The sequence below is a fragment of the Thermobia domestica genome, chromosome 6, assembly GCF_964235325.1.
Source record: "Thermobia domestica chromosome 6, izTheDome1.hap1.1, whole genome shotgun sequence".
In the NCBI taxonomy this organism is placed as follows: domain Eukaryota; kingdom Metazoa; phylum Arthropoda; class Insecta; order Zygentoma; family Lepismatidae; genus Thermobia; species Thermobia domestica.
The window spans coordinates 240,799,799-240,814,296 of NC_137459.1; the positions used below are offsets into that span (position 1 = coordinate 240,799,799).

The following is a 14,498-nucleotide window of genomic DNA, read 5'->3' on the forward strand; positions in this document are numbered from 1 at the left end:
TTTCCGATCCATCTTTGTGTGCCCGGGCCGGCCCGGTCCAGTTTGAAACGGGCACGCTCGGCCCGTGCAGGGTTCTGATCCATACCCTGGGGTCCGGTGCACAGAACTTTTTTTTTTTGTGTGTGTGTGTGTGTGTGTGTGTGTGTGTGTGTAGCTATTACTCTTCACCGAGGTTTTGCAGTGGATTCTGTAGGTCATCTTAGACACTGTTCCTTGCTACGTACCTAACACTGGCTACTGTAGATAAGTTTTGCTAACTAAACATGCACCCCCAATTTGACATCTTTGAGTGAGAGATGGCTTCCATTTTTCATCACCAGTCTGTCTCTTAAACTCAGGCCTCCATTGTACCTCAACCTGATAGACCACAGACAATTATCTAACACCTAGTCAGTCGCTGCACATGTATCGTCAGTGTTTCCAGGTAACACTCTCTAATCTTGCAAACTTGTAGGTAATTGAATTGTTTGATAACTCGGTGTATTATTGAAATTACCCTGGACTTCGTCTATTTAGTTTACTTTTAATACTAAGCTTCAGTATGTAAGTCGCAAAATATATTTGTTAATATTTCCTTTTTAAGTGGTTTTGTGTTTTTGCTAAATTTCTGATCTTTTCAAAATTACTAAAGGAGTTTTGTTATCAGAACATAAACTTTCAAAGTACAAGCAAAACATATTTGAATATATTTTAATTAACCATTATTTATCCTAATTTACACCTATCCTCGTTAAATTTTGCGTGTATACTATATAGTTCAAGATTTCTTGCGTCCATAAAATGTTGCTTTCCGACTTTGCCTAAAGTTCCGATTACTAAATGGAGATAACAAGCATTTATTGTATGAAAATATTTCTAAAAAATATTGAAATGTAATTAAAAAACAAGCATAAAACAGAACTAAGCTAGATTGAATCTATCCTGCCAATTGTACTTTTGAGGGATTGAAATTCACAAATTTCCAGTAAAGATATATAATACACAAGAGTGGGCTAAGTTCTCGGCCCGACCCAGGGCTTCAGCTGGAGGCATGAAAGTGTTAGGCTATTCAACACAGTCCCCTCGAAGGTCAACACACTTGGCACTTCGATGCTGCAACTTCTCCAACCCCTCCCCAATTTTTTAAAGGTCCTCAGAAAAAAAACTGTTCCGCAGCTGTTATCACCTCTTCATCACTGTGAAATTTCTGTCCTTTCAGTGCTGTTTTGAGCTTTGGAAACAGATAATCAGAAGGGGCAAGATTTGGCGAGTAAGGTGGGTGGTCAATGCACTGATACCCTAGGTCCCTCAGAAAATCCATTGTTCTACCAGCCTTGTGGACGGGAGCATTGTCCTGCAAGAACAAGACATCTCGTGTCAACTCTCCCCGGCGCTTTTCTTTAATAGCGTCCTTTACCTTAGCCAGCAGACTGCAGTAATACTCTGCAGTTATGGTTTGGCCCTTTGGAAGGTAGTCTGAGAGCAAAACAGCATCCTTATCCCAGAATATTGAGTGAAGCACCTTCCCTGCGGACTTGTGCTTTGATTTTTTTTTTTGGGCCTTGGAGATCCTGAGTGGCGCCACTCGCATGACTGCTGTTTGGTTTCCGGATCAGTCATGCAACCAAGTTTCATCCTGGGTAACAAGCCGATTCAAAAAATCGTCCTTGGAGTTCGCAAAATGCCGTAAAATCACCTGCGATGATCTGGTGGGGTGCTGACTGCTACGGGTGCTGACTGCCACAGCCAAATATTGGTGCTGATTGCCACGACTAGCGCTAATTGCCAATATCAAGGTGCTGACTGCCACGATGGCGTGCTGACTGCCACGAGCCTGAGAGAAAGTTGCTAGATGTAACATTACCGGACGCCAAGAAGCATGAAAGAACCTAGATGAACCTTAGGATCGTGTTGTTCACACCAACACCTAACAAAGGTAAACAGGTCTCCGTATGTACACTCATGTCCAAAATTATTGTCGCATGACTATAAATATGTTGTTCTAGTAATATAATTTGATAACGAATTCGCCCGGTATTTCTTACAATGTTAGTATGTGTATAATCGCCAAAGACAAGTATGTGGTAAATTTCATGTCAAAAGAGCAGTAAATAAGAACAATAAAACGAAAATAAAATTTTCTTGTCTATTTAGTTACATTTTATTTTACTCATGATTTTCGTATTTATAATTCTTTTCCTATGAAATTTACACACAAATGTACATTTCCTGATTATACACATATCAGTATGAAAAGTATTCTGCAAAATTATCAAATTATATTCTTACAAGAAGACAGTTATAGATATGCGACAATAATTTTGGACATGAGTGTACTTTGTTTTGTCAGGGAGCGGTGAGTACAAAATTGGTACGATTTATGTATTCTCACCTGAACTCCCTTTGTCAGCATGAACTGAGTACAGCTGCGCAAATTGTTTCGAGCAGCTCTTGAAAGTTCCATCAAAAAAGCACTGCTGGCTGTTCCTCACAGGGGAAGTTCAGGAGGCCGCGCTAAGAAGAGCTCTGACAATTCCCACGTGCGATCAAGCGCGGTTGCCACATTTATCTTCTGTAACAATATAACAAGGGGCACATTTTGTGGAAATGAATTATGTATGTATTACAACAAAAATATTATTTAACATTATGCCTGACGAAAGTATTAGACAAAAGAAACAAACAAATTAGTATTGCGTTAAGATAGTTTACAAAATCGTAAAGAAAACAACCGTTACTTCTAAACACACAGGGCCTTATGCAGAGTCGTTTTGACATATGATTAGCGTCATACTAAATGCCTGACTACTGCATGGAAACATATGTTAGTCGAACTCTTTTAGCATGAGATCGGGCTTCTTCGTAGCTAAGCGGTTAGCGTACGCCTTTGGCATGGGAGAACCCGGTTCTATTCCCGGCGGGAGCTCATGTGGTTCGGATTCCACGTTAATCAGTAGGTCCACGTCTCATATAGCCTCGCTGTTGAAAGAGACGTTAAACTCAAAATCAGTTCAACTCTTTAGTATGACACGCGTCAGAACGACTCTAAGACCCATAATGTTACTTTTTATTTTTAATGAAAACTACTTACGTTAGAGAATGGCTTTCAATTGTAGATAATTTAATTCCAATTACTGTAGAAATCTTACGCTTTTTTTCTAGGGTGGATAAAATTTCCGTCGGTTCAGCGAGATCTTTCAGGCATTTCTCTTTTGTGATTCTTTTCACAGTTGTAGGGCTAATGTATAAAGCTGAATCTACTCTTTCAATCACTTTATTCAATGGCAATAAAGGACCGTCGTTACGTTTTTTCTCCAAATATTTCCTAAGATTAAACACAAATTCCCGTTCTCCTTTAGCCTAACCGGCATAACCGTGGGACGTAAAACTCAAATTCCCGTGCCTGACTTGTCAAGGGCACCACCTTTCCGCACTTACACACTTCAGGCGTTGTGTTCATAAACACAAACATACACACACACACATACTAAATTTATGTTTTAGGTCTATGTGAATAATACGAATACAAACTATGTTCCACTGATGAATGAAAATAATACAATATTCACACCAATGCACTGAGATGATAGCACAAAAAATCAAAACAACCTGACAACACACAAACTTTCACAGTAATGAGTAGGTATAAATGCGACACTGTTCGGTTACCATGGAAACAACCTAGTGTTTCCAAATGTATTTTTGTGGGTCTAAACCTATCCTTCCCTTCACATATTGGTGAAAAAATGTCTTCTACGAAAAGACAAACATAGCTGGATCACGTTCGTTACTTTCCAACCATTCAATTTCTAAATCAGTCCTTATGAAAAGCTCATAACAATCTCTGTAATATATAGAGTATGTAGGTACATTTTTCCTTATGTCAACAAATTTCCTACAAAGATCATTAGAAATTACACTCATTTCAGCCTGACATTCCAAATAATGGTTCATTGCCCTTGAACTTTAGAAGAGCCGTACAGACTCACTACCCTCTTCGCTTTCAATTCCACGAAAACCTACTCCCTGCGGCGATAGGGAGGTGGACCGGTGGTTGTTCCATGTAACCCAACTTTTATTTACGTAGCAAAGTTGTCAAAAGGACAGAGTTGTGTCAATAAGTGGAAAAAGAGAAAAGTATTCATTATTGTGGCAATAACTTTAGGCCTAGTGGAACTACGTTGTGCTGGAATGTTGAGGAGTAAAGTGAAGTACGATTATTGTTTTAAATATCTAGTTTGTAAATCTTTCAACTTATCTGATTCAATCAGTGATAAAGTAATTAGATTCCTTTATCATTCTGTCATGTGGTCGCTTTGATTCTTCTTGCTATGACGGTTCGCAACACTGTCGTCAAATTACACGATGTTAGATCTGTCAGAGCTCAGGTTACGATGGCTCTAGTCTAAGCATGCCACTTGAAGCCCCAATTCATGCCGTTACAACAAGCTAATAAAATTCCTGTACGGTTGAGAACGGTTCGAGATATTCAACTTGGAAGTTTATATGAGAAAATGAGGATATACGCATTTATACGCGTTAAGTAAAAAATAATTAGTAACGAATATTGACATACGAATTGAAAGCTATCGGACGTAACAGAAAAAAATGTTTTGCAATAACTAACGGTTTTGATAGATACAATTAGTCATTACGTTGTTCACAATCATAGGTTAGAGATGAAAATTGATCACTGTTTTTCTGTTTTATGAAGAAATGACGCAGGCAAAAGACTCTCTTGCACCATGAACATTTTATTTGTGCAATTGCGTTGCATCCGTCAAGGGAACAGTTCGTAGAACCAAAGCAAAAAGCAAATTCGACAAGTGATTCAAAAGTTCTAGGCCTATAATTTGTTCGTAACCTGCTTGTAGAACGCAAACTGAAACAATCCAATGTATCGCGGTGATCGGAAGTTATTCGTATGGCCACGAACTTTGATTTTTTTCGTTGGTACATCATAACGTCCGGATGAAGAAGTTTCATACTATATACAAATCTCTTACCATAATCTTTGATTGATCGGAATCAAAACAAATCAAATGGTTGCACAAATCGTGTGCAATTCTTTGGTATCTTCTCAACCATTAGGTCTTTGCCATCCGTAATGCTACTTGTAATGGACAATTTGTCTTTGAATGGACCTCAGTGATCAAGCAATAGCAAGTTCAAACCATCAGGCTTCGCCAAGGGAGAGAATACTTAATGCATTGAAACGTGTATCCACTCATTTTCTCATATAAACTTCCAAGCTGAATACCTCGAACAGTTCTCAACGTACAGGGGTTTTATTACCTGTTGTAATCAGCATGAATTGGTCCTTCAAATGACGTGCTTATTTCTCTGCAGGCGAGTGCTTTCTCCCAAACTTCCCTTGTCAGCTGGCTTCAGACCATCATATCCATTAAATAATACAATAAAACAATTAATATAAACAATGAAATGTGCAAATTGTACATATAACAGAAAATCAATCCCTTTATAAACATCCAAGTGTACGTCGTTCCACTTAGTGAGCAACTTTGTAACTTATAGGATGCCACATAGACTTGCTGTGATGATTACGAAATTAATCTCTACTAAATCTCTATTAATTAATAATCATAAATTTAGTATGAGGGATTAATTCCTCTCTTTCCAAACACAGTTTCTCCCAGGCTCGTGGCAGTCAGCACGCCGTCGTGGCAGTCAGCACCTTCATATTTGCAATCAGCGACAGTCGTGGCAATCAGCACCAATAATTGGCTGTGGCAGTCAGCACCCGCGGCAATCAGCACCTATCCGGTGATCTCACACGTTCGATTTCTGATCCGCGTTCAAACATTTCGAAATCCATTTCGCAGGAAGCTTGCGCATGTCCAACTGATCATGGATTATTGACCCAACACGTTCTTTGGATATGTGCACTTTGTCAGCCATCTCCTGAAGCGAAATCAGTCTGTTGCTCAAAATCAAGTCATGAATCTGGTCCACTTTTTCCGGAGTTGACACTGACACTGGCCTGCCACACCTGTCACAATCTTCTGTTGAAAATTCACCACGCTTTAAGTTCGCACACCATTTCTTCACAGTGGAGTATGAAGGGTACTGTCCACTCAATGTGTCTATCATGCAACCATGGATTTCCTTGAGCGACTTCTGTTGCAGGAAGAACTACTTCATTGCACCTCACAACTTCTCTTTGGTGAATTTGACATCTGGCTTCGCCATGGTTCACTCAATTACATGTAAAATAAAAGCCGTTCATGGTAAAATCGTGAAATTTAGTACGTAAACATATAAAAGAACATTTTACATGACATCAATTACATCAGGATAGTACATTCGTAAGGGGGTCGGGCCGAGAACTTATCAGCCGACCCTCGTGTGATATATATATATTATATAATATACACTTTTACAAGTAGCAAATCTTGAATTTCTTGACGTTTGACTGCACTTCTTCTGATGAAATAGATAAAATTTATGCGTAACATACCATCAACACAGAACCTGAACATCTGTTCAGCTGTTAAAATTTCGAATTTCACATCATTGCAACAACTTATAACTCGGAAACTTCTCAAATCTCAGTGATGCAATTTTACCCACCCACGTATTACTGCAGAACTATAGTTTATTTTGTGTAAAGTTGGGATTTTTTCATTTGCGTCCTTCCTGAGATGTTTGATGGTGAAAATTCACGATTTTCGAAAATTCGCAATGTTTAAAAGTTTCCAAAAAATCAGGTATATGGTTCTCAAATCTGAAACTTGTTTAGAAAGTTGTCTATTATGTAGTCTTTATGTAGACAAAAAAATTGAAGGAATCTTTTATTTCGTTTCAAAATGTACACTCATGTCCAAAATTGTCGCATGTCTATAAATATGTTGTTATAAGAATATAATTTGATAACGAATTCGCCCGGTATTGCTTATAATGTTAGTGTATAATCGTCAAAGACATGTATGTGGCAAATTTCAATGTCAAAAGAGCAGTAAATAAGAACAATAAAACTAAAACTTTCTTGTCCATTTAGCAACTTTTTTTTTACTCATTCTAATTGTCGTATTTATAACTATTTTTCTATGAAATTTATCAGAAATATACATTTCCCGATCATACACATAGTAGGCCTATCAGTATTAAAAGTACCCTGCAAAATCATTATCAAATTATATTTTACAAGAAGACAGTTATAGATATGCGACAATAATTTTGGACATGAGTGTACTGTACATTCCAAAACAGTCATTTTTAGGTTTCCAAAATCAATGTTCAGAGCTTTTCCCCGACGTTCTAAAGTACGTCTCAATGTCCACAGAACACAGAATGTTGTTCATTATCTTTCGTATGGGTTTGGTTTGAACTTATTCTTTAAAACCTGAAAAGTTACAACGTTTAACGGAATCCTCTGAAAAGTGCAAAATACGCACACGCGCCTATACAAAATGGCCGCTACAAACCAATCTGAGCGGCTCAAAATAAATGAATACCAGTTTACAACTCCCCGAATATAATACAATCTTAGGTTTAAAAAAATGAAAAATAAATTAATTTTGTCAGCAACCTTTGAGCTGGAAATTGATCATTTCATTTGGATTGCTTCAAGTATTAAAGGAAGGTCAGTTCTATTAAGTGTAACGAGATTTTATCACAGACTATTTTCTGGAAAAATGAACTGAACACCTGAGTTTAAACCTGAAATTTTCAGTTTCAAATGTAAAGGGTTTAACTTTGAACTATCACTTACTGCTGCTTTCTTCCTCGTTTCAGACAAGTATTCATATGACTCTTTTCATAGTAAGGCTGATATTTCATAGTAGCAATTAAAAGACCTTCCATTTAAAAGTGTTAGAGGCAATTATATATAGTTTTTATATTACTCATTGCTTTCGCTATCTGAAGAGCTAGCGAAACTTTACCTTGGTTACTGCTGCAATGGTGGTTGACAGATATGTTCCAAAGTCATGCCCACAAAGTATTAGGCAGACTGTCCACGAACCTCAGTATAAAATTCTTCTTCATCCATCATATTTTCCTGATCGCTCACTGATTATCAAATCTTTCAGTATTTCGGTCACTTCTTGTCAGGGAAGAACTTTCTGATTATACAAGGTGCAACGTACAGTTCACTAATTTTCATTGTATGCTTCACGCTCCTATCGTCATAAAATCTAATCATTGATTGAGACACGGCAAAAATGTGAAGCTTTTATCTGAGAGACTCCTAACTAACGTTGTATTGCAGTTTCTATTATTTTTTACCTTTCAAAGTTGCATATGTCAGTTGGTCTTTAGTACTTCGTACTAAACTACTATTTATGTATTTAATTGCTATCTATTTAAAGATAGTAATATCTATTTATACAGATATAGTGTATATACGTATATAGATATACTAGATTAAGTGCATCTATTTACCATCCATAGTATACTATCCTTAATGTTCAAAACTGTGAGCGAGCACGGAATCTATTGTGTGGCACAAGCTTCAAGACAATCTTACTAAATGTTAAATACGTGACCTTTTGACTTCTTATCACTGCCAGATTAGTTGTTCAATGTTTCATAACTAGCTGAACCTGCGCGCTCTACACAGCGCATCATTCGCGTATGAGCATAACTCTCCTTCTCATCCCTCACAACATATGTACATGTTCCTTTACAGACACAAGTGAAAGACTTCTTGATTTTTAAAAAAAAAATCGGCAAGGGGTATCATAAAGGGGAGATTTTTTTCGATTTTTTCTCAATATCTCGCACCGTTTGCAAGATTTGAGCCTACTTCCGGTTGGAGTTCCTAATTCATGTATGACCAGTGTTTTCTTTCTTCTTGTATGAAGTATGTAATAAGCAAGTACGTTACATATACAATTAATTATAATGTCAATTATATATGGTGTTCATTGGGCAAAACACTCAAAAAAATAGGCCTAAAAATTTATCTTAGACCCGAGAAATGGTTATCCTTCCTTTTTCACTATTATTTGGCCATGGAACAAACGCCTGAGACACATACAACCCAATATACAACATTGTGGTGTTGGAATGTATAACGCATAGGATATGATGCTTTAGTTTTTTTTTAGATTTCAACGCTTCCAGTGTACCCTAAAAAATGTAAAGAAATAATGGCAATGTTTTTTTCAATATTCAATTAGAACTGGACAATCTACGCAAAATTTCCAATCGATCAGTGAAAACGTCATCTTTCTAGAGCTTGTAGTTTCCGAGATCTCATTGTTGAAAGGATTGACCACAAACATATAAACATAGTTTGAAAGAACTCGGAAGATGGAAGCACAATTCAAATGCATTGATTTTAGAGAAGGCTTATAAAAATACAAAGGCTTTGAACAATAATTTTATATCAAACTTTATGAAAAAGATATAGTTAAGTAATTTAGACTATTTAAAGTCAACCAAATACTCAGTGTTTCTCTGTTAAACGTGAAATCTCACACAACTGTAAATGAAAGATTATAGGTTGGAGCTCAGGCACTTCTAACTGCAATTGTAGCATTTTAATAGATGGATGTTATACTAAATTCCATGAATATTGAAGCGAAATAAGTAAAATGAGATTGATAGTTTAAACTGCACACTATTCCAAGGCTGGTGGGGTAAATACATACGCCATTACGCTCTCTCTCTTTCAAATACAACCATTATTATACACTTTATTTTCATAAACTTGTTCTTATAGCAACTATACCGATTTCCTAATTAGATTAAATTTATAGCTAATTTTGTCTTACATGGTAACTAACACTCATGCTATAAAATATAAAACAAACATTCGATGTAAAAAAAAATAAGAAAGTAAGATACTGCAGATTACCGCAATTGCAATTTAATTCATATTTATGTAGTATACATGTCCAACATGATTGTTTAAATCACTTGATAAAAATCCAGATTATAAATTATACTACCACTTTTAACTAAAAGTGCAAACATATATATTTTCTCTCTCTCTCTCTCTCTCTCTCTCCCTCCCTCCATATACACTTGTATTGGTACACACTTTTCCCTTATACCTATTCTGTCTACTAATATAAAACTTGGTACTAACATTTCTTATCCTCTACAGTATTTTTCGAGTTATATTTGGATTGTGTGCTTTTACCCAAGGCCACTTCAGAGGGGTCTAAGGTTGATGGGAGGGATTTCAGGAGGGAATTTTCCCGATATTCTCCCAATTTTCCCTGTTCAAGTACGATGTGGGTGCCAATACATAGCACCTCTGGAAAGCTTGTTTCATTGCTGAAGACAATGAACTACAAACCATGACTTCCAATGAAGTGTTGATGCAATAGCTGTTTCACTGGGAGCCTGATTTTCTTTATACTAACAGGGTTAATGGGTACCAGGGACTTATTCCGTTGTCCATAGCACGCAATATTTTGTGCATTAACATATCTTTGTTTACGGAATGTATTAGGTTTGATTCGGATGTGCGGATGACAGGTTCATGTCCTTTCCTTGTGTGTTATTAATGAAAATGTATAAGTTACAGTATATGCGAACTTTTTTCGGATGACTCTACATACAAAAACTGTAGATCTACAGGTTGACTGGCAAGGTGATTTGAGGGTACTGGTCCCAGGAGGCCATAAATTTCATCTTACCTTTGGCTCGATTATGGATAGTTATATTTTTGTCGCGATATTTTGTTTCTCCCGAAAATGTACCAATGAGAACCGAGCACCTTATGTGATTCTCATTGTCTCACAGTAATTTGACAATGAGCATCATATATGATGCTCAAGAACATGGATAAGTTAGTAATTTGTGATATCAAGCATGAGCATCATATATGGTGCTCATGGCCCCAGAGAAAAATAAGGTGAGCACCACATATGATGCTCATGGCAGTCAACCTGTTAAAAATGAAGAGAATCTACGAGTGGAAAAATCAGTTTCTGCATGAAAATAATATTAGATATAATAAATACTCTTATGGTAAATACTATTCTACCGCAGGGAACTATCAATGGTCAGCAGTCCTCACAGCAGACTCTGAATGAGACTTAGTGAGGGACGCCAGACTGATAAGGGAAGTACTTGAAGTGGTACGCGGGATCTACATGTGTTCTATATCGTTGGAAAGGTTACATTGAGGACACCTCACATGTGAAATATCTCGCTTGAATGGAAATCCGAACAAGCCACGCTCCAAAACCCAGAAAACCTGGAAAAAATAGGAAGCTATGATGATATATAAAATATTGTGTGTTTAAAAGGTAGCTGAATATGAATCTGACATCAAACATTTAGAAATCAAAATAGCGGATCCAACATGACTGACACAAATTAAAAAAAAAAAAAAAAAGCTATTGAACTCAAATTGGGTATATAGAGATATTCGACGTCGCTATATATGAATCGGATACAAAAAATAAAATTCAAAACAGAGGATCCAAGATAGCGGACAAAATGCAAAACAGTGAAAGCAGGTAGGTAGAAGTTTTCGTGGTCGCGGAGTACGAATTCAATGTTAAAAGTGAAAAATACAATATAATGGATCCCTATTGTGGACAAAAAGTGCAAAAGTACAAAATGGACATGTGTGTATCGAGACGAGCCTGGGCTCCGTCTCGGTCTCGTCTCGATTTGGAAAAGCACTCTGTCTTGAATTAGGAACGGCACTCATGAGAGTGGACATTTCTTATACATATGACTCACAAGTGTACACAGCACATAATGTGAAACCGGAAAAACAGTTGTGGAAGCATAACGATGTTTTAAACTCCAACGCGCTTTTTCATAGTCATTGTTCGGACCTTCAGATGGTATCTGCAAATAATCGCAACGTACCGTACAGGCGCCATTCAAGCGAGATATTAGATGTAAAATGTACTCTGTGCGAGCTTTTCAACGATATATAGCACAAGCCGAACCCTGCGTATCTCTTCAGGGGCGGAAGAGGGAGTTAGTAGTAAATTAATTGCCTATGATTGCAATCTATTTGTATCATAAAATTTTCATGTGCGCCACAAAACCTGCCCTGCATTTTGTGTCTCAATTTTGGTATGATTGCATAGCAAAACCCTCCGTTTATTGTAGAAAATCACCTGGCCCTACTTATTTCGTTATGTACTACAGGAAGTTTTCTACTACATGTGAAAGAATCATATATGTCCGTTCGGTACGTAATTTTTGCACTTTTCGTCCGCCACATTGGATCCGTTATATTGCACTTTGCACTTTTAACATTGAATTTGTACTCAGTTATCACGAAAACCTCTACCTACCTGCTTTCAGTTCCACAGCAGGGTTTTGCATTTTGTCCGCCATCTTGAATTCGCCGTTTAGAATGTCGAATATATCTATATACCCAATTTTAGATCCATAGCCCTTTTTTTTTTTTTTTTTTTTTTGTTCGTCATGTTGGATCCGCAATTTTGATTTGTAAACATTTGGTGTCAGATTCGTACTCAACTACCTTTTAAACCTATATATACCACGTCCCAATACAATTATATCATAGCTTCCTATTTTGTTCACGTTTTCTGGTGTTTAGGAGTGTGGCTTGTTCTGATCTTTAAATGGTCGCCACACCCTCTACGGGCTCAATTCAAGTGAGACATTTCACATGTGAAGTGTACAGGTGTGACCTTTCCAACGATATATAACACATGCAGGTCCGTGCGTACCACTTCAAGTACCTTCCCTAGTAAAACACATTCTATTGTAGCAATTCATGGTTATTTTATTATACTCTTCAAATGCTGCAGAACATTTAGAACAGGGGCGGATCCAGGATGGACTTCTGGGGGGGGGCGGTGGGTTGTAATACTGCCACTTAGAGCTACTTTTACGAGTTCCAAACTCTGGGATGGGTTTTATTTATATATAAAATAAGAAAAAGTTTCCTCTTCTGGGGGGTGGCGATCGCCCCCCGTGGATCCGCCCCTGATTTAGAATAAGTCAATTGTTGCCTTGTTCACCTTTAGTTATTCCAGAGTTTTATTCTGAATTAATTTAGAATCTTATTTCAGGTTGCTACTGCTGTAGTTGAGCCATACAACTCTATTCTAACTACTCACACGACGCTTGAACACTCAGATTGTGCTTTTATGGTAGACAATGAAGCAATATACGAGTTATGTAGAAGAAATCTGGGAATAGACAGACCAGACTACACAAGTTTGAATCGTCTTGTTGGTCAAGTAGTATCCTCAATTACTGCTTCGCTTAGATTTGAAGGTGCTCTTAATGTAGACTTAAACGAATTTCAAACTAACTTAGTTCCGTATCCAAGGATCCATTTCCCACTTGTTACTTATGCCCCAGTGATCTCAGCGGAGAAAGCATATCATGAACAAATGAGCGTAGCGGAAATAACTAACTCGTGTTTTGAACCAACAAATCAAATGGTAAAATGTGATCCTCGCCACGGAAAATACATGGCTTGCTGCATGTTATACAGGGGAGATGTTGTACCAAAGGATGTAAATGCTGCGATATCTGCAATCAAAGCTAGAAGAAACATTCAGTTTGTCGATTGGTGTCCTACAGGCTTTAAGGTGGGAATAAACTACAGAGCACCAACAGTTGTTCCAGGAGGAGACTTAGCACAAGTTCTCAGAGCTGTCTGTATGCTAAGCAACACCACTGCAATTGCAGAAGCGTGGAGTAGATTGAATCATAAATTTGATTTGATGTTTGCAAAACGAGCTTTCGTTCACTGGTACGTGGGTGAAGGTATGGAAGAAGGAGAGTTTACCGAGGCACGAGAAGATATGGCGGCGCTAGAAAAAGACTATGAAGAAGTTGGAATGGAAAGTGCTGACGCTGAAGATGAATTTGAATATTAATAATATTTTGATTTGAATCTTAAGTTTAATTTGCAATTCATTATTTCAGTAATTGCATTTATATTAAGCAGTTTAGTATTTGGGTATTAATATTGGGTAACAAATCTTTATAAAAACACTGAAACATGTGTAGTGAAAACTAAGGATCTATTAATGTATACTTATGGTTGTAAATGTAATATACAAAATAAATATGTATTTAGCTGACAAAACTTAATCATTCCTTTTAATTAGTCTAATTTAAGAACACCGTAGTTTGTAAAATTTCCATTATATATTATTGCCGGGTGGATAGTTCATCTTTTTAATGCCCTTGTAACTTTCAACTAATACACATTTTGTACGGCACAAATATTTATATGAGGAAATCATCCAATATGCAGTATTCTACACCACCAACACCAACTTAAGTGTCACTAATCCAACAGTTTTATCAAATGGCACTACGTCAGATTATAAATTTTACATTTACATATTAAACTAAAACTTACAATATCACATCTATTATTCAGTGTTGCAAACGGACGCTGTATCAAACCTTCAAACTTACGTCTTCAAAGCAGTAAAAACACAAGTGAGATGGAAGGCGCAAGGCAAATCCAAAGTACCTTATCGTCGCATACTATGACAATTGTATATTGAAAGAATAGGAAGAAATTTGAGATTCAAAATTTTACTTTTAAGAAAAACTGCATTTCGAAAAGGTGCTTAGAT

General features: G+C 37.0%; 1 protein-coding gene across 1 annotated transcript in view; it reads left to right on the top strand.

Moving 5' to 3' along the window:
* LOC145688439 (tubulin alpha-1 chain-like) overlaps positions 1-14,001 on the top strand; it is a 181,316-nt gene extending 167,315 nt beyond the window's left edge. The window contains exon 4 of the mRNA XM_081762673.1: positions 12,966-14,001. Within this exon, the coding sequence (XP_081618799.1) occupies positions 12,966-13,784 (819 nt within the window). The 3' untranslated portion in view covers positions 13,785-14,001. The remainder of the gene's footprint in view (positions 1-12,965) is intronic.
* The last annotated feature ends 497 nt before the right edge of the window (positions 14,002-14,498 follow it).